The sequence below is a fragment of the Marmota flaviventris genome, chromosome 14, assembly GCF_047511675.1.
Source record: "Marmota flaviventris isolate mMarFla1 chromosome 14, mMarFla1.hap1, whole genome shotgun sequence".
NCBI lineage: Eukaryota > Metazoa > Chordata > Mammalia > Rodentia > Sciuridae > Marmota > Marmota flaviventris.
In genome coordinates, this window is record NC_092511.1 from 52111117 (window position 1) to 52131880 (window position 20764).

At 36.9% G+C, this 20764-nt stretch overlaps 1 protein-coding gene across 13 annotated transcripts in view; it reads right to left on the bottom strand.

The window, feature by feature from the left end:
* Positions 1 to 20297, bottom strand: part of Wdpcp (WD repeat containing planar cell polarity effector) — a 521998-nt gene extending 501701 nt beyond the window's left edge. For 4 of the 13 annotated variants that reach the window (XR_011704348.1, XM_071601633.1, XM_071601623.1 and 1 more), the window contains exons 1-2: positions 15556 to 15625; positions 737 to 919 (exon numbers count right to left, since the gene is read on the bottom strand). Coding sequence is in view for 4 of the 13 variants with exons in the window: in XM_071601633.1 (XP_071457734.1) it covers positions 737 to 802 (66 nt within the window). In the remaining 9 variants the exon portion in view is untranslated. Of the gene's footprint in view, positions 1 to 736; positions 920 to 15555; positions 15628 to 18321; positions 18423 to 20209 lie in introns of those variants that run through there. The other 9 variants (XM_071601630.1, XM_071601626.1, XM_071601625.1 and 6 more) reach the window with 6 other exon arrangements.
* Between the last annotated feature and the right edge of the window lie 467 nt (positions 20298 to 20764).

The window sequence follows — 20764 nt, forward strand, 5'->3', positions numbered from 1 at the left end:
CCTGGTTTATGGAATTGCCTAAAAGAAAAGAAATTGGAATTCACTAAGTTTTAAAGAGAATTGTCTAACAAATAAATTCTAAGCCTGTTGAACAAGCCACAACAATGACCCACCCTGTGACAATTCAGTCTCTAAGGGACTCTTATAGGTCCCCAAACTCATACTAACAGGAAGGGTTAAAATTTCTACCACTGTCTCAAATGTGGCCAAAGAAGGCAATGAACAAAGGAAGGTGTTCCCAGAGGACTGAACTAAGGGTTTCAGAGAGCAATAGATTCTAGAAAACAGAATCAGAGGTGACCAAATCTCTCTTCTTTCTAATAGGACATGATATGAGATACATACAGATCAATGTCCATCCAGTGTCACTTTCCATTTTCACCTTCTCAAATGATAGTTTTAATTGTTGTTATCCTTTCCCGCTATCGTATTTTAAATGAGTTTTATATGGAAAACTTGTTGTTAAGTCATGGGACCCTGGTTCACAAGAAGCCAAGGCCAAACCTGGCAGAGAGATCTTAGAGCTGGATGTAGTTGCTGGCCGAGACTTTGGATTGCTTCCCTGTGGGGAAGAATTGAATGTGTCTCATGTTCTCATGTAGACATTTTTTAGATTCTATGTGTGGGAGGTATGAAGCTAGACTAACCATATATGATACTATTGGCTGTCTACTCCGCTTCCATTTCCTCTTCATCTTTATTGTTGAAAGAACCCTACTTTTGTTCAGATACTCACCTCTCTCTTTGTGTCCATGTGCATCAGGAGGCACTGATTGCTTCCAAAAAGTAAATCCTGATTCATCTAACCCAAACATGTTTCTCCCATTGCCTTTGCTGGTAGCTGTTGTAGACATGGGTCTGCTCAGCATTGAGTCAGGAGGAAAAGCCTGTTGAAAGTCTTCTGATAAATGTTTCCCTACTTAAAAAAAAAAAAATAGAAGAAAGCCACAGCTTCTTGCTGTATGCTGAAATTTATCCTGTCGAGTTATGAAGCATGCATTTGCTACAGCTATTACATGATCATAAGGAGAATTTTTATTAAGGAGAGGGAAACAATGGGGAAAAAAGGGTCCTTTATATGTTGAATTAAATATTCTTAAAGTTTCTCTACCTCAGGGTTTCTGGTCAGGTGTAATCATAAATATCCTATTACTTAACTCTGTCTAAATTGAGGGTATCTTTTTTTGCAGTTCAAAGCATTCTCATGGATCTATCTGTCTCACCCTTTGAGTGCTGTTTCAACCTGATTAATTTTTTCAATATAAAATTCCCTAGAGGCAGCTCATTGAAGCTGAAGCCTGGACACTAACTTGGATGCTGGATTCAAGTGTAATTTTTTAGAGCATGAATGCATTTATTCAGTTATACTGCAAGAATAGTAATTCGGACTCTAGTTTTTTAGTATCTGTTATAGGTTCAGTTGTATCTTTCCGTATCAACAAAATTCATATGGTGAAATCCTAAAATCCCAATATCTCAGAATGTGGCCTTATTTTGTTATAGGGTCTTTCATTTCTTTGTTTGTTTTACAGTATTTGTTAATTGTTTATTTACCAAGAAAAACTATTCCTTAGCTCACATATTCATGTTTTATAGTTCAGGAGTGCAAGTCAGTACAAACTTCTAAGGACCTCAATCCAAAGAAATTTTTAATATTCTAAAATCACTTTGCACTCTGAAAGATTCCACCCCTCCTCATCTCCTCAAAAATCTTTCATGGGGGCTGGGGTTGTGGCTCAGTGGTAGAGCACTCGCGTAGCATGCACGAGGCACTGGGTTCGATCCTCAGCACCACATAAATGTAAAATAAAGATATTGTGTCCACCTAAAACTAAAAAATTAACATTAAAAAAAATCTTTCATGGAATCATAATTTCTGTAGAAATCGCATATGCCTTCTTATTTGGTTCAGCCACACCAAACTTATAGAGAACTGCAACCCCCAGGGCAACCGTGAATGCTCCAACAATATGAAACTGCAGACGCTTGGCCAGAAGACCCCACATCTGAGATTTCACCAAAGCGCCGGAAGCCATGGCAGTTACTGTTCTCCACACCAATGTCCTTCCCAGTAGATGGAGAAAATGGTTATAGGTTCTTTATTAACTTTAATAAAGTTTAAATGAGGCCCGGGTTGGGACTGTGGCTCAGTGGTAGAGTGCTTGCCTAGCATGAGTGAGGCACTGGGTTCAATCCTCAGCACCACATATAAATAAAATAAAGTTCATTGACAACTAAAAAAAACCAAACAGGGCCATTATTGTAGGTCCTCATATGACTGTGTATGTATAAGAAGAGGAAACGTAGAGGGAAAACATTGTGAGGAAACATAGAGAAGGCAGCCATCTCAAGCCTAGGAGAGTGGCATGGAACAGATCCTTCCCTCCAGCCTTCAGAAGAAGTCTAGCATCTTCATCTCAGACATCTGGCCTCAGACATCTGTTGTTTAAGCCAATTTGTGGTACTATGTCATGACAGCCCTAGCAAACTAATATGTATTTGTGACACTGCTTCTCAAAACAAGAACAAAGTTTTTCTTTCTCAAATTTAGCAAATAGCATATCCAATGTTAAAATGCCTCTTGTTCACTTAATTATCCAACTTAATTTGATAAGCATTTATTGAGGGACTGTTGAGGGCCACAGCCAAGTCGGGACGACGCATGGCATTTTTGCCAGAAGTAGTGGTTGAGAGGTGACGCCAGTGAACCATTAAGATGATGACTTTTGAGTTCTCACGGAGTTCCCCTTGAGTTCCGGTTGAGCTCTCCCGGGGATTCCTGAAGAGTTCGCGTTGTTGGTGAAGTTCCGGTGGTGGGATTTCCGGTTGGTGTGTGGTGTCTCCCGGGGAAAGGCCTCGTGCCTGGCGTTCGCAGGAGTTCGGAAATAAAGTTTGTTCCTGCTTGAGTGGCTAGTGATTTGTGCCCAGCCAGACTGCGGCAAGGGACTACTATATACTAGAATTTATTAAATTCTAGGTTAACAGAGACAAATAAAATATTTACACTCTGCTCTCAAAGATCTCAGTGGCATATAGTCTACTGTGTAGTTATTAATTTAAACTAATGAATAGAAAAAATTATTATCAAAACCTTTAAAAGAAACTATATATTATTCAATAAGCCATATGCCAATTGCAGACCATTGTTGTGAATGTATTAAAGCAGATTTCTATAAATGAACCCGATAAATAAATATTATGTTCATGAGATGAATAAGATTTTATTAATCTTAAAATATTTGACAATTCAGATTGGCCTTTCTAATTGGGCTTACTTAGACATTATCCAAATGATTTATAATAAATCATTTTTTAAAAGTTGCTCAAAAATCAAAACTACTCTAAGATTTCATTTCATTCCTGTCATACTGGCAGCTATTATGAAAACAAACCGCAATAATTGTTGGCGAGGATGTGGGGAAAAAGGTAAACTCATACAGTGCTAGTGGGATTGCAAATTGGTGCAGCCAATATGGAAAGCAGTATGGAGATTCCTTAGAAAACTGGGAATGGAACCACCATTTGACCCAGCTATCCCTCTCCTTAGTCTATACCCAAAGGACTTAAAAACAGGATATTATAGGGTCACAACCACATCAATGTTTATAGCAGCACAATTCACAATAGCTAAACTGTACAACCAACCTATAAGCCCTTCAGTAAATGAATGGATAAAAAAATGTGGCATATAAACACAATGGAATATTACTCAGCAATAAAGAGAATAAAATCATGGCATTTGCAGGTAAATTGATGGAGTTAGAGAAGATAATGCTAAGTGAAGTTAGCCAATCCCAAAAAAACAAATGCCAAATGTTTTCTCTGATATAAGGAGGGTGATTGATAGAGGGTAGGGAGGGAGAGCATAGGAGGAATAGATGAACTCTAGACAAGGCAGAGGGGTGAAAGGGTAAGGAAATGATGGTGGAATGTGATGGGCATCATTATCCAAAGTACATGTATGAAAACACAAATTGGTGTGAATATACTTTATATACAACCAGAGATATGAAAAATTGTGCTCTATATGTGTAACATGAATTGTAATGCATTCCACTGTCATATATAAAAAATCAATTTAAAATATGAAATAAATAAAATAAAAAGGACTGGGGATGTAGCTCAGGGCTAAAGTGCTCTGGGGTTTAATCCCCAGTATTAAAAAAATTCAAAGAAGTAAAATAATGACTCTTGCGCGCACACACAAAAGTTACTCAGAATTATCAATAATATTTCTAAAATGTGGGGCTGGGGATGTGGCTCAAGCAATAATGCGCTCTCCTGGCATGAACGGGGCGCTGGGTTCGATCCTCAGCACCACATAAAAATAAAATAAAGATGTTGTGTCCACCGAAAACTGAAAAATAAACATTAAAAAAATTATCTCTCTCTCTATCTTTAAAAAATATTTCTAAAATGTGGAGATTATAAAGGAAGATGTATAGTAAAATATATATATATATATATATATATATATATATTTAAAATGTGATCTTGTTCTCACTTAACATTATCTAACAGAATACCAACCCATTGAAAAAATATAGAACTATACCTACAAAGTAAGTTTGAGGAAAAGAAAATCTAAGTATGAGGAAGTGGAAAAGTATTTCTGTGCAGAAAGGTATTTCTCAGGCAGGGTTTTGAAGAAAAGGAGGGAACTTCCTATAGTCATCATTGGGTATTGTTCTAGTTCTCCTTCCTGCTTTCAGACAGGAATTAGATCCACATTTACTTTGCCTGGGAAGCACCAGACTCCCTTTACCATGGTGACTTCACCGCTAGGCTCCTCTTTCTACCAACTTCCTTGATGCAAATTATGGTGAGCTCTAAAATTCTTGCAGTCCAATTGACTTCAGCTGCTTTTTCAAAAAACAGTGCAACTGTTCTCAAACTAATAAGTGGTCATACATATTAAAAATGTTTAAGTTTAATGTAAAGTCTATCCTGAATTCTTCTAAGTTTTCCTTGATAATTTACCTGTTACCTACTTATAGGAAGTCTTAGGATGATTCTTTAACATATGAGGTTTTTTAGAAACTGAATTCATGGTAAATAACATGTCTAACCTTGGATGAATATGACATTTTTGATTCTTTCATGTTGAAAATTAAAATTAAGCTTTTTTGGTACTATTAGGAAAGGGAAAGGGGAGTGGGAAGGAGGAAGAGAGGCAGAGTAAGGGGGCAAAAGTGGGGGGAACATGAGCAAATCACGGTATGTGCATGTATGGAAATGTCACAGTAAAACCCATAATTTGTACAATTAATATACATTAATAATTATAATAAAAATTGAGCTTCTTTGTAAAAAGATAAATATTTGAAAACACCATTTGTCTCTTGCATTCCAAAAGAGATCTTTAGTCAGGAAAATTAATCAAGAAAAAAATTCATTTTAGTCAAAGTGAACACAGATGTCCAAGAAATGTAGCCTATAAGGAATAAGTAAGAAGGCTCACAAGTATCTTGCTAGTTATTGAATTCGAGAGGAACAACTCAGTATCAAGGAGGCTAAACCACAGAAGATTAGTTGTATCTTAGAAACAGAGTTTTAGGTTTGGAAATGACCTCAACAATTATCAAGTTACCAATGAGAGGACTGGGATTCAGTAGTTGCCCGAGGTCTCAGTCAGTAGAAATTTAAGTAAATGTACCAAAGTATCTTTGACTCCAGTCTTTCCTGAATGTTACCCCTAGTGATGACAGCGATTCAATACTAACCTCAATCATTTGCATCAGAGTCCCTTCTAAAGAGATCTAATTCCAGGGTGATTAGGCAAGAGGCTTAGCAAGAGGCACATTTTTCTGTAAAAGGCTCTATAGTACATATTTCAGAGCTCATGAGCCACTCACAATATGAGCCTTTGTCTCATATTCTTTTTCTATTTCTTTTTTATTTGTAACCCTTTACAAATATATATTTTTTTAATTATTAGATTGAACTTCAGTTAAAGTACAGGCTAAAGTCCAAATTTGGCCACTGGGCCAGAAGCTTGCTGATCCCAAGCTTGCACTCTCATGGGTCCAAGAGTGTTGGTAAATAAGGTCTCTGTGTTAGCCTGCTTTCTGTTACTGTAACAAATACCTGAGATAATCGTTTGTAAAAAGGATAATGTTTACTTTGTCTCCGTTTTAGAAGTTCCCCTTCATGATCATCAGTTGGTCTTGCTGCTTTTAAGTCCAAGGCAGCATTACATGGTAGGAGAGTATGGCAGAGCAAAACGGCTCATCTCACGGCAGGAAGTGAAAAAGAGAGAGAATGGATGGGGTGCCATAATCCCCTTTAAGGGTATAACCCCAAGGACTGAAAGATCTCCAGTAGGCTCCACTTCTTAAAGTTTCTCCTCTCTTAATAGAGCCAAGCTTGGGGAACAAACCCTTTAACACATGGGCCTTTGGGGGTCATTCCAGATGCAAACTATAGCAGTTTCATTGGCTTGGGAAAAATGAAAAAAATAAGGGCAATGTGGTGAGCTAACTTCATTCAGTTTAAAGGACTGCCCTCAGCTCTGACATATCTTTCTTTCATTTTGGAAGAGATAAATTCATTAAAATTTTCTTCTTTTTATGGAATAATGAGGATAAAAATTGTTCTAGTTTGGGGTTTTTTGGTTTGTTTGTTTTTTGTTTTTTGATGTTCTTCCTTGACTTAAAAAGAGGAATAAAAGAAAAGAAAAATATTAGCTCTTAATAAAAAATTACATGTATTTTATTAGTCCTTGATATCTCAAAGTCTAATGACTCTTTATGGGATCACTGCTCCTAAAGAAGGCATTTTAGGCTTTTAGAAGGTATCCAAATGGTATTCACAACAGAATGCAATATATAACTTACTCCTAAGAAAACTCTAATTGAGGTCTGGTAAATATTTCAGAGCCATTTGACAAGCTCTTGGGTTCCCTTTATTTGGATGACAGAATGTTACTTTGTATAGCGGTTACAAAGCTCAAAGCAGCTGCATTTCTGGATCTTGACTTATGGAAATAGCCTTTCTTGAGACCTCTCTCTCCTGTTATGGTATCATGCAAGAAAAAAAAAGATCATAAATTCTTTAAAGGCAGAGACCATATTTTGTTCATTATATTTATCTTTCTACAGCATCAAACATGGTAGTGAAAACCATGTATATTTTCCTGTATATAAGTAAATAATCAAGCAAACAAGACAATCAGAAGTTCAGAAGTAGGTTGGAAAGATTACTGCCTATTGCAGATATAAATCTGGAGAAATTGGGAGGTTAACTCAAGTGAAAATCCCGAGATTTTTCTTATTACCATTTGAAAAGGGTGTATTTCTTGAACAGGTACAGGTGTAAAACCTAGTACTTCAGGTAAGTAGAGTTTAGGTAGAATGTTCCATGCTCAGAGCAATGCCCCAAGTCACTTCCAATAATTTCTTAAGATTGTGCTAAAAACAATAGAAGAATTATAATTTTGCAGAACTCTTGCTGATCACTTTTAGATTGAAGCAATGTGTCTCCTCTCCACATACATTTTTAAATTTTTATCCTGGTACCAAGGGTGCTTTATCACTTAACAACTAAGCCACATCCCCAGCCCTGCCCCTCTTTTTTTCTTTTAAAGGGGGGGGGGGAGAGAGAGAGAGAATTTTTTAATATTTATTTTTTAGTTTTTGGTGGACACAACATCTTTATTTTATTTTTATGTGGTGCTGAGGATCGAACCCAGCGCCCTGTTCATGCCAGGCGAGCGCGTTATCGCTTGAGCCACATTCCCAGCCCCTCTTTTTTTTTTTTTTTTTTGAGACAGAGTTTTGCTAAGTAGTTGTGGGCCTCCCTAAGTTGCTGAGGCTGGCTTCAAATTTGCAATCCTCCTGCCTCAGTCACTGGGATTACAACCATGTGCCACCATACCTGGCTCCACATACATTTTTTTTATATTTTTTTAAACCTGTATAGGCCAACGACAATATAGGAAAATTTTTCGTATATATTTTCTGGTCTAGGTACAGTGAATAAGTTTTCAAAGTATTATTTTATTTTCAATCAATAAATATATGGAATACATGCTAAAAATTGTATGGTATTTTTTTTCACAGAATTTGTACCATGTAAACCAGAAAAGTATTATTTTTTATATTATTGAATAATATAGAACTAGCACATAAAAAATGTTGAAAAATTTGGCTTCCTGCCTAAGTAACTTTAAGTACTGAGTTACATAATTAATCAGCACTTGCCATCTGCTGGAACCCCCTACCTCTTTATTTTTAAAATTTTTTTCTTTTGTAATTCTTAAAGCTCATACTATAGAAATTATTATTAAGATATTACAATTATTTACTATGTTTCATTATTTGTACAAAACCAACATGAAAAGAGAAAAAAGATTATTTCCTAGTAACTTGCCCACTGAGGAGGTTGAGCTTGGGCCTGAGCTCTGCTTAATTTCACTCACTATATATGAAACTCAATATTCAATTACATCAAGGCATTTTCAGACATACTTTAGGAATTTAAATTATTGAACAAAAGTACAGGCCGGGCACGGTGGCACACGCCTGTAATCCCAGTGGCTCCGGAGGCAGAGGCAGGAGGATCGCAAGTTCAAAGCCAGCCTCAGCAATTTACCAAGGTGGTAAGCAACTCAGTGAGAACCTGTCTCTAATAAAATACAAAATAGGGCTAGGGATGTGACTCAGTGGTCAAGTGACCTGAGTTCAATCACTGGTACCAAAAAAAGAAAAAAGAAAAGAAAAAGAAAAAAGAAATGAACAAAAGTACACATGGTTTCAGTGTTTAATTTCAGATATGTACTTGACATTAATGACAATCACACATCATGCTTTTATATTTAATTTAATGTAGTTCTTTCAATTTTCTATTACCAAATCTCTTCTATCACCAGAAAACTATAAGTTAACAGAGCAAGAAAAACTGACATTGAGTTGTAGCTTCCTTTGAGTTTTCCTTCAGAACAGGTTTCTCTAGGTGATATTTCACTTGGTAATGCAATTGTGACCAACTATGAAGTTTTATCTGTTAATTCTCATCTTCATACCCAGAGAAGGACTGGTAGCATACTTTTCCAAGCAAATTAAAGAGAAGTAGTTTTCTTAGTTCCTATTCCAGGTTTTTGGAGCATAGAAATGTCCTGCAGAACAAGCTAGATGCTCATATCCTAACTCCAAGAAGGTGCCCTTTTCCTTCAAATTGCAATGTGGCTAGATTCCACCTTTGCAAAATAGCATTGGTGAGCATCTGGAGAATAACCTAGGAGAATTCTCAAAACTCATGGCAGTATAGCTCTCTTCCTTCAAGCCTCTCTTCCTCAGGCCTGTCTCCTGATGGTCCAGCCTTGCCATTTACAGTGTCTATGCCATGATATGTTTGGCTGGAGATAAAAGATTTTGCTTTTATCTACCCAAGTAATGCCAAGTTTATTCAGTTTTATTCTCCCTTATAGAAAGAAAAGTGTCAGGGGCCATAATTTAAAACAAGAAGTAGAGGTACTTTTATTTATTTATATATTTTTTGTAGTTGTAGACAGACAGAATACCTTTATTTTATTTGTTTATCTTTATGTGGTGCTCAGGAGCGAACCCAGTCTTCAGCATGCTAGGCAAGTTCTCTGCCCCTGAGCTACAGCCCAGCCCTAGAGGAATTTTGACAAGCATATTACCTTCTGTTGGGGACATCAGTCTTCAGTGAGTTCATCCATCTAATCCCATTTAAGTCTACTACATTTCAGAACTAGAAGGGATCTCAGTGACCCCAATTGCAGTCAGACAGTTAGAGGTCAAAATATCACTTTTATTATTGATAAAGCTATTTGTGGAATGAGGGTTAGGGCTGAGGGCCAAACACACTTGTCAATGTTTCCTGACATTCTCTGCCCTTCCTCACACCTATCCCTTCCCTTAAACTAGATTCTAGAAGAGAACTTGAAACGGACTCAGCTTGGCTTATATAGGTATAATATATATATCATATCATGTTAACAGACTAGTTCTACCTAAGTATGATCTGTGCATTAATGGCTGACAGTCACCAACCAGGTTGGGTAAGAGGCCAGAGGACTCCTTTTCTGGGAAAGTCCCTCCACATGGAAACACAAAGAGTAGGAAGAAGTACACTACCTCCCAGCATTTAGAAGAGGCAATGCCATAGCTATTCTAGTGAATAAAATCCTTCATTTCATTTCAAAATAATTTGAAAGCAGTTTAACAGAAATGTACCATAAATTATTAATACAGAACCCTATTCTCAATAATATATAAAAGACTTCTACTAATCTCTTACAAACATATCAGTAAAAAAAAAATAAGTTTAAAACCACTGTAAGAATGGTTTTCTTTCTCCAAGTCTTATCACAATAATTTGTCTCTTATCTCAAATTGTGAATAGTTTTAACAACAAAAGTTCTGCAGGAAGGAATACTGGAAACAGAATTGCTTTATTAGAAAGAAATTTAGGATTAAAACAAAGAAGATGAGTTTTCTTGTAATTCAGTTCTAAATTATAGTACTTTTAAAGCCAAAAAATAAATCTCAGGAAACAACATTATACTAAATTAATGAAGTTCACAAATATCTTATGGAAGCCATCTGTCAGAAAATAATCAAACCAACAAAGGAAATAACAGATCCATATGATAGGTACTCAGTGTTCTTGTTGAATTATTACAAGCAGTGACTGAATAAAATCCAAGGAAACTGAACTTTCATTTTGGAACATTAAGACTTTTAATTCACTCAAAGCTCATCATGTCAATAAAATACCTGTGGTTATGAGGCTCTGAGCTATGTGTTATGATCTGTATTAGAAGTGTTATTTTAGACAGGAGTTTACTAAAATTACACTAACATCATACTAAAAAAATTTTCTAGTCGCTCACATGGCAAAATATAGAGTATTTAATCTGTTTCCTTTAATTTCTTCATGAGAAATATTTTTTCTTAAATGAAATTTTTCATCCACAGTATTTCCTACTTACACTGTAGTGAGAATCCAGACTACTCTGCAACATTTCACTAATCTATTTTGTCAAGACAAAAAGGTAATTTATTTATTTTTTTAATTTTTTTTTAAACAGAGAGAGAGAACTTTTTAATATTTATTTTTCAGTTTTCGGCAGGCACAACATCTTTGTCTGTATGTGGTGCTGAGGATCGAACCTGGGCCGCATGCATGCCAGGCGAGCATGCTACCGCTTGAGCCACATCCCCAGCCCTCATTTTGTTAGAAAAATGCATTGCCTGTGTTTGTGCAGCCAAGTTAGAAAAGCTCATGTGGCAACAGATTGTAGGTGACCTCTAGAATTACAGATGGCCCCTAGGTGTTAAGGGCAGCCCCCAGCCATGACCAGAAGGAAACCAGGACCCTCACCCCCACAAACACAGGCAATGCATTTTTCTAACAAACTGTGTGAATTTGGGAGTAGAGACTTTCCCAGTCAAGCCTACAGATGAGGACACAGCCCTAGCCCCACTTTGATTTGGCTTTGTGAGATCCTAAGCAGAAATAACAAGTGCATATTGTTTTAAGCCTCTAAATTTGTTACATGGTAATACAAAACTAATTCAAATATAAATCCATATTCCCCTACTCCCCAAGTTTATAGTTCTGTAATCTGTATATTATGTAATCTGTACCTCCTCCCCTCATCTGACATCTGGATTACTTAAATTTTAGGAGGGAAAATAACTTTTTCTCAAAGCAGTTTGCGAGGAATGGATTAAAGGAATGTGAGATTACAGGGGGAAGAGAATAGCAACAGCCCAGGTAAGAAACAATGAAGGCCTAAGCTAAAGAAGTAGCAGTGCCATTTACCAAATTAGTTGGGAAATACAGAAGGAGAAAGGGAATTGGCAGAAATAGAATGAGTCCACTTGAAACATGGCAATTTCAAAGTGTCTGTGGATTCTCCAGGTGAAGCCATCAGGTAAGCTTTGGTACTAACTTTGCAAGATATAAGTGCATTTGGCAAAACTTTCACTTGCCCTATTATAACCCTTCACAACCTGACACCAACCTACGCTTTGATTCCTCTTCATGTATTCTATACTTTCCGGAGCTACTCGATGCTCTCCAAACATGACTTGTGTACTCCCACTTCCCTGTCTGTGCTCTTGCTGTTACCTTTGAATGAAATGCACTTCCCTTTCATATTAATGAAAATCCAACTTAAGTGTTAATATATAAATATGCTCTATTAGAATATAGTCACCCTCGGGGCAGGGTTCTTTGTCTTGCTTACAGATATATCTCAAAAACCTAGAATAGTATCTGGCACATAGTAGTCATGCAATAAATATTTTTTTGAGTGAATGGATAAATGTCTATAAAGTCAGTCCTCATTCTCTTTCCAGTCACAGAGTAAATACTAATGTATTTCATATCATAGACACTCAACAAATTGCTTGCTGATAATCAGCACAGCTATGAAAATGAGGAAAAGAAAAGGTAAATTTAGTAGGACAGATAATAAAAGGGCAGGTGTATACCTGAGCTTTAGCTCTGTTTAAAACTACAGGTCATTTGACATGTACTTACCAAGCACCTAGTATATGCAATATGTGTTTCCCCAAAAGCCATTCCAACTTTTTCTTCCTTGCCTTCAGTTACATAACTGAAAGTAGATACTCATTTCCTCATCTTCCTTTATATCTAGGGATACTCAGGTGACACATTTCTGCAATGGAAAATCTACTAAATGGATAATTTGAGAAAGATGTCTTTCCTGGTTTAGAAAGAAAGAAAGAGGGGGGAGGGAGGGAAGAAGGAAGGAAGGAAGGAAGGAGAAAAAAAGAGCCAAGTAGAAAGCTCTGTCTAGTAGTGCTTCTAGTTTCCTGTCTTTGAAAACAGCTGTGATGCTTGGAGATTTTTCATCCATCTTGTGACCATAAAGAGAGGGTAAAGGGAATCACAGGGATAGCAATTTAGAGACCTGGCATTAAACTCTTAAATCAGTGCCAGCAAGTGCCTAATTCTTATGTTAGACAAATAGATCCCTCTTGGTTCAGATTTATTAGTCTGTTATTTTGTTATTATAGCTGAAAATATCTCCAAACTAGAAGAGGTTAAAAAAAAACTGGCCAACAATACAAGAAATCTGGTAAATAATGCTACTTATAAAATGATTTTAAAATGCTCATTGATTTTAAATTGTGTTTTTTAAAAATATCATTTATATATCTTTAAAAACATGTGAGTTACACTACCTAGCATATCTTCACTGTCTCTTCTGTTAAACCTCAACCTGTAGATAATTGTGTCAAAAATGAAGAAATTAGGGTTTCAAAAGAGCATGTTTGTCAACTCTAATTTCAGAGATAGGACTACTAAAATTAAAATGAAAATCAAAGGAACAGAATAAAGTTACAATGGAAATTAGGATTAGTAAAATTCCAGTCATTAGCCCAAATGTTTCAAGGTAATTCTATTCCAATAGTAAAGTTGGAGCTACACTTCTTTTTAAAATTTTTTTCTTTTAATAATTTTTTTTAGTTGTCATTAGACCTTTATTTTATTTATTTATATGTTGTGCTGAGAATTTAACCCAGAGTCTCACACATGCTAGGCAAGCGCTGTACCCACTGAGCCACAACCCCAGAGCTACACTTTTCAAAAAGATAAAGTAAGATTTTTGATTTACAAACATTGCAAAAGACTAGGGTAGTATGATAAAGCCTATTATTCTGTACCTGTTTAAAAAAACCTCCAAACCACTCATAGGACTGTTTCTTGCAGCTATCAAAAAGTATAATGAGAACTCTCTGATTTTCTCTGTTTTACTTGTCAAGTGCCAACAGGACATGGGTAGTATTTTAAATTGCTTTCGTCGTAAGTGAGTAGTGTACCCAATCATCAGTTCCTAGAATTTTTGAATAAAGGAAGCAAATTCAATAAGAAACCACCTGTGTAATAAATAATTGTCCTGGAGACTTTCCAACAGATTTAAAAAGGAACCATTTATTATTAGCTGGAACTGTTCTGCATTAGTAGAATTGCTCTACTACAAAGAAGGTACTCCCTTCCTTCTTTTTTTCCCACAGCACTATTTTTTCAGGAAACTCTTAGAAGGTTAAGAAAGCACAGGGCTGCGACTGGAGTTAGAAGATACACAGAGGCATGAGGGAGGCCCTGCCCTCTATGAAGTTTTCAATGTAGAGGGGCAGCCTGACAGGCAAAAGCCTCCATCCAACCCAAATCCCAGCAGTTCTGTTAAAGCTGGGTCTATCAGAATAGAAGGGTGGGAGTATAACCCAGATGGATGGCTTTTTTTTTTAAATTAAAGAGCTGCATTTAATTTCATGCCAGTGGAATGGTCAGTGTCAGTCATTCTCAACTAAGATAAATATATCAAATTTATTAGAGGTAACGATTGCAAGCGCTCATCAAGTAACAAAATGAAAGGAATGACAGTATGAGAACAAGCTTTGTTTTGGTTTTGGTTTTGTTTTCACTTTAATCAGGCATTGTTACATTAAGAAGCTAAATAAAAGCAAAGCTGAAACTTGTTTGTTTCTTAATAGTATCTTAAGAAACAAAAATGAAGAAACTTAGTATAATTCCATATCCTATCTCTTGACATTATTGTGTTTTCAACTTATACAAAATATTGAAGACAGATGTATGCAGACTGATAAATTCTTACAGAAACTCCTGCCAAAATGAAAAACATTATTATGAATAATTATTACTAAAAAGAAAATCACATTTTTTATAAAAAAATAATTAGAACTGGCAATCAAAGACCGTAAGACTGAAAATGTATCTACAAAAAGCCTTGTATAAGAATATTCAGAGCAGCTTTATTAAAAATAGAAAAAGAAAAGGAAAAAAAAGACATAGTTTAGATGATATCATTAGGTGACTTGATAAACTGTGATTCTACAGTGGGTTGAATGGTGGCTCGCTAAAGACGTGTCCATCTGGAACCTGTGAATGTGACCTTATTTGGGGAAAGGATCTTTGTAGATACAATTAAGAATCTTGAGATGGGATCATCCTTGAATAGGATGGGTGCTAAGTCCCCTGACACTGTCTGTAGAAGAGGAGAGGACAGACAGAGACATGAAGAGGCAGGCTGTGAGAAGACAGAGAATGAATGGAGTTATTCTACCACCACTGAGGAACATCTGAAACCACCCAAAGCTGGAAGAAATCAGGAAAGATTCTCCCCCAGGCTCTTCAGAGGGAGTACAGCCTGGCCAACACCTTGATTTTAGGCTTCTGACTTCCAGAAATGTGAGATGTCATTTTAAGTCACCAGACTTGTGGTAATTTGTTAAGGTAGCCCTAGGAAACTTATATAGATGTATTCATAAAACAGTGGCACATTCATACGATGAAATACTGCCCAGCAATAAAGAGTAAACTTGTCACAAAATACTGGTATCCTCAATAACATGGGTGACTCTCACAAATGAGTGGACATTGAACAGGCATTCAAAGACTGAGGATGAAACATATCTACAAAAAGTGAAAGACATATTTAGAGATGTAGACAGTGTGTAATTTTATTTAAATGAAGCTTAAGAATAGGCATATTGAGGGCTGGGGATGTGGCTCAAGCGGTAGCGTGCTCACCTGGCATGCTTGCGGCCCGGGTTCGATCCTCAGCACCACATACAAACAAAGATGTTGTGTCCGCTGAAAACTAAAAAAAAAATAAATATTAAAAAAATTCTCTCTCTTTAAAAAAAAAAAGAATAGGCATATTGAAATCTGTGGGCATAAACATCAGAGCAGTGGTTAAGCTCTGGGGGCAGAGAGGTGATGGACTAGAAGGCACTTCCTGGGGCAGTGGGAATGTTCTAAATCTTGACAAGGATGCTGATCATACAGGTTAATGGCTTGTCAAAAACTCATCAAATACTGCATTTAAGAGCTGCTGCATTTATTGAATGTAAATTAGATATTAATAAAAAATATGGATGAAAAAACCCAAACAACTAATAGTAGCAAGAAGTGAAACTGGATATGAAGGCAGGGGTTGAGAAACTACAGGCTCTGCCCAAATCTTGGCCACCAATACAATTTTATGTAACCACTGCCAAGCCCAATTATGACTTTTTTCACCTTGCAAAGCAAGAGAAGTTGGAAGAGATGCTATGCCTTGCAAAGGTGAAAAGATTCACTTTCCGGCCTGTTACAGAAAAATTTCAGCAACCCCTACACTAAAATGATAGTCTGTGTTTTATGTCTATAGCTCTCGTTTTCACATCATGTGATTCTCGTTACTCTTAATGGTGGTATGAATCAGAGGTGTTTGTCAAGACACTTGAAAGTCCTGAATCCTAAGCACTCGGGTGATATTTTGAACTAAATCTTAGGATTCTCTGTTCATTAGTTCATTTTTTGTTTCACTTGCCATTTTTAGTATAATTGATTGTTATACTATCAATAGTCTTGGCATTTCATCCATAAGGGCACTAGCTTATAAGCCCCTCCTATGAGATATGCTCATCACTTAACAGTTGATTACAAAGAAATGAAAGAGAATTGGCAAAAAGTGGGGCCAGGCCTGAGAGAACTTAACCAGCAGCTGATGGGATTCTGTTAGCTGCTGAGCAGGATGTTTTAGGAGCAAATTCCTACACTTGTGGGGTGGAAGGTGAAGAGAAAACTGCTGCCATTTTAAGTGACTGTTAACATTTCTTCATGTTGTTTCCGGTAAGGCCCTCCAGAGAAGACCACAAGGAACAAGCCACATGTTACTCTGACCCACACTCTTCTCCATGACCTAAACTTTGCTCACTATAGTCTCATTGCAATGCTAAATTGCCTACCCAGGGTCTGTTCCTGCCCACCATTTTCAACATGTGTCGTATGAAGAAGTATGACCTTGAATTCAACGTGCTCAGGAATGTGTCCATCTCCACACATGATGATAAGACTTTCCAAAATCAATATACATGCATTTCCCCCAAAAAAGCCTCTTGCTTTGTTGTTGTTGTTCTGGGAGAGACACTGCTTTGGAAATTATCCTCAATGCTCTCCTTTATGGGTGCAAGTGATAAACTTCTTTTCATTCTTTTATCTCTTGGTTGTGCTTATTGGCTTTGTACTCATCTGGGGGTGAACCCGTTGTGTTCAGTTATAATCCCAAGGGACTGTGGGCCTGAGCACAACAAGGGCCTAGAAAACTTGGTTGGATTCTTATAGGCATAATTATCAAAAGAGTCGGATTGGATGGTTTGGGGACTCTAAAGCAGGAGTCCTCCAAACTTAGAAAAAAGCCAAAGCTATCAGCCATAAAGAGCTTTTCATTATTTTGTGGAGAGCTGTGCCCAGCTCTGAGTTACTCCACGTTATATAGAACAGCAGTGCCTAGTCCTGAGTTACTATATTTTGAAACCAAATGCAAAGGCAGAATAATTTGGGGACTTGTCTGAACAAATAGATAACCACCATAAATTATACATACAGAATTTATCAAAATAATAATAATTAATAACAACTACCCCAGGTGCACAGCACAATTATCAAGGCACAAACTGATAAATTATTCATGCTAATAAAAAAATGACCACCTGTGAATTTAACAAATTAAATTAGAAGCACATGGATGTATAAGGATATCAAACCCATATCAGAGAAACCAGGCCTGTGAGCTTTTAAAATGTACCAGACCACTGAATCATGCACACCCCCCACCTGAGATACATAAAGGGAGAGGCACCAAAGATGGTGGCACAGCAGCACACACCACCTGTCATCTTAGACCATCCAGTAAACTCCTCACATGAGCAACAGACCACAAATTCCCAACTTCATCCCTGGGGCTTTGGCTTAGCTCAATCTCCTCGCTTGATGCAGTCCACTTTGAAACTGCCTGTCACCTGGACCCTCACTTGGAACAAGTTCTATGCCCTGAACACTCCACACCGTGAACAAGTTCTTAGCTAGTTCAAAATCTTATCTGACTACCTGCAGTGACTCTTTTGCATTTACACTTGCTGTCTGCCTTAGCTCTCAGTGCACTTGAAACACTGTGGCCACCTTGACCCTTTCTTCACTGTTCTGTAACCATATATCATTGGGTAAAGTGTGATGTGTGATTTGAGTGTTACAGACCTTAGTCATTAAGAGTGGAATGCAATAAAGGAACCTATGATTACCCTGCTCATGGCTACCAAGTGAACCATGAATACTTGGTGAATTAAAGCCAACGAAAGTGATGTAGCTTGTGAATTTATTGTTATTCAATAAATTATGATATTGTGGAGAGAACACACATGTCCAGTCTATGTCAACAGCATACATAGCTTGCTCACAACAACAGCCCTTAGAATAAAAACTGCAATCATTACAATAGTTCTCAATAACCTGAATAATGTGGTCACGGCCTACCTCTCAGCCTTTTTTCTTCTTCTTCTATAATTCCTTTTAACAGGATCGACATGATCAGTGTTGACCTTCAGAAAGTTTCCTCTGGCAGCAGCCCCTAGAGCCTAGAGATCAGAATAGTTAGGGGCCCCAGAGAAAATTAAAGTACTAAGAAACCATTTAATGAATGTCTGAATTATGAGAGTGATAGCACAAATTAAAAAAAAGAATTCCAGGGTAAATAAAATGTTTACTATTCATTCAATAACACACTATATACCAATGGAAACGAACCATGGCTACATTTAACATGGATGAATGTCACAAACATAAAGTTATGCAAGAGAAGTAGGGCCAAAGAAAATATACACAGTATTATTTCTTTCACATAAAGTTTAAAAGAGGGAAACAGAACAACTAATTATGTTATTTTGAAAATAATTATAGAGGTGATTTAATAAGGAAAAGCAGGAAACAATTATAAAAGAGTCAAGTTTATGGTGACCTTCAGGAGGAATAAAGAGGTATTTAGTGGCTTGCTGCAATGTTCTATTTTTGTTCTGTGTGATGGTGATTATTTTATAGGTGTTGGTGACGTAATGAAATACATATAAACATAAATTTTTATCTCTCTTGATAGGTATATGTAAATGTATATATGTATATGTATAAAATATACAAATAAATACACACATTCATTTTTCTTATGTATCCTCTGCAATGCTTTATCACAATTTAAAACAAAGTTTAAAGAAAAAAGATTCTATAGAAACAGTTGAAGTATACTCAATTAGGAAATGGAGGGTAAGGGAGAGAGAGAGGACTTAGAATCAAATCAGACAGCCCTGGATTCAAATTTTGATTCTGTTACTTATTGGGTGGTGTGACGTTGAACAAATTATTTAACCTTTATAAGCCTCAATTTTTATCAGGAGCACTAAGAAAGTTGTTATTATGATTGAAGTTATTGAAGTTATAATATTTGACTATTTTTTCTGCTCCTTTCCAATTGATCAGTTGGCAAATCTCCGTCAAATTAATAAACTCATATGTATTATAATTTCCTGTGCTTTACTAATGTTATGAGTTCATCAACATTTTTAGAGGCTAGGAGGTCTGGTTTCTCTAACACTGATAAACCAGACAAATGGAAGAAATTAAACTGTCTACTCAAGCTGGGTGTGGTAGCACAATCTGTAATCGCAATGACTAGGAATGAGTGGCCGAGGGCTGAGGCAGGAGGACAGCCTGGGGAACTTAGGGAGACCCTGTCTCAAAATACAAAATAAAAAGGGGTTGGAGATGGGACTGGGGCTGGGGCTGGAGCTCAGAGGTAGAGCACTCATCTAGCATGCATGAGGCACTTGGTTTGATCCTCAGCACCACATAAAAATAAAATAAAGATATTGTGTCCACCTAAAACTAAAATAAATAAATATTTTTTTAAAAGGGGGTGGAGGTTGGAGATATAACTCAGAGGTAAAGCACTACTGGATTCAATCCCTAGTAGTGTGTGGGTGTGGGTGTGCGTGTGCGTGCGCGTGCGCGCGCACACCCACACACACACACACACAGATCTCCCCTCTGATAACCTAGTGGTTTTCAAACTTGAGTGTTTACCACAATCTTATTAAATATTATTAAGATACACTTCCAGTTTCTGATTTAAGGGCCTGTAGAAAGGCTTGAGAATTGCATTTCTAATAAGTTCTGAGTTCCCAGTTGATGTCATTGCTCCTGGTCCTAGGATATTTCAAGAACTATATTCTAGCCCAAAGCCAGAGAAGCTGACAAATTGAGACCCCTTCACTGAAAGGAGGGAAGAAGGAACTTCTTTGTTCTCAGACTGTCCAAGTACGAGAGAAACACTTCCTCCCCCGCAGACACCTGGAAAGAGAATGACTGCATCTACCTGTGTAGATCCCTTTTCTTCTGAGACAGGAATCAGCTTTCCCAGCCAACAGACTTCACATGTCGCACACCATTTTCTCCTCTGGAAAACTCACAGTTGTCCTCAGAAGAACAGATTAACTCCAGAGGTTTTTGTTAGTTGCTTTTTGTCCTTGAATTTTGCTCCAGTAAGGAATAGGAGTGGGGGAAGGTAGAGGTCAGGAAAATGTGTTCAAGTCATTTTTTTTTCCCCCAGAAACTCCTGTGAGATTAAAGGAGATTAAAAAAAAGAAAGCATAGCGCCTGGCATATTGAAGCACATAATACATGTTAGCTATGACTGCTAAGACTTCAACTTTTTTGAGGTGGATGTTTGCAAAGATGGTTATTAAAACAGAAACAGAGTACACGAGATGAGAAGTTTTTCTGGAAAATGAAAAGCTTAGCTAGGAACATTTAATGTTTACAAATATTATATTTATTTTCATATTTATAAATTTTAGTCATGACTCTACTGTTAAAACTGAGGTATTGGGGCTGGGGATGTGGCTCAAGCGGTAGCGCCCTCGCCTGGCAT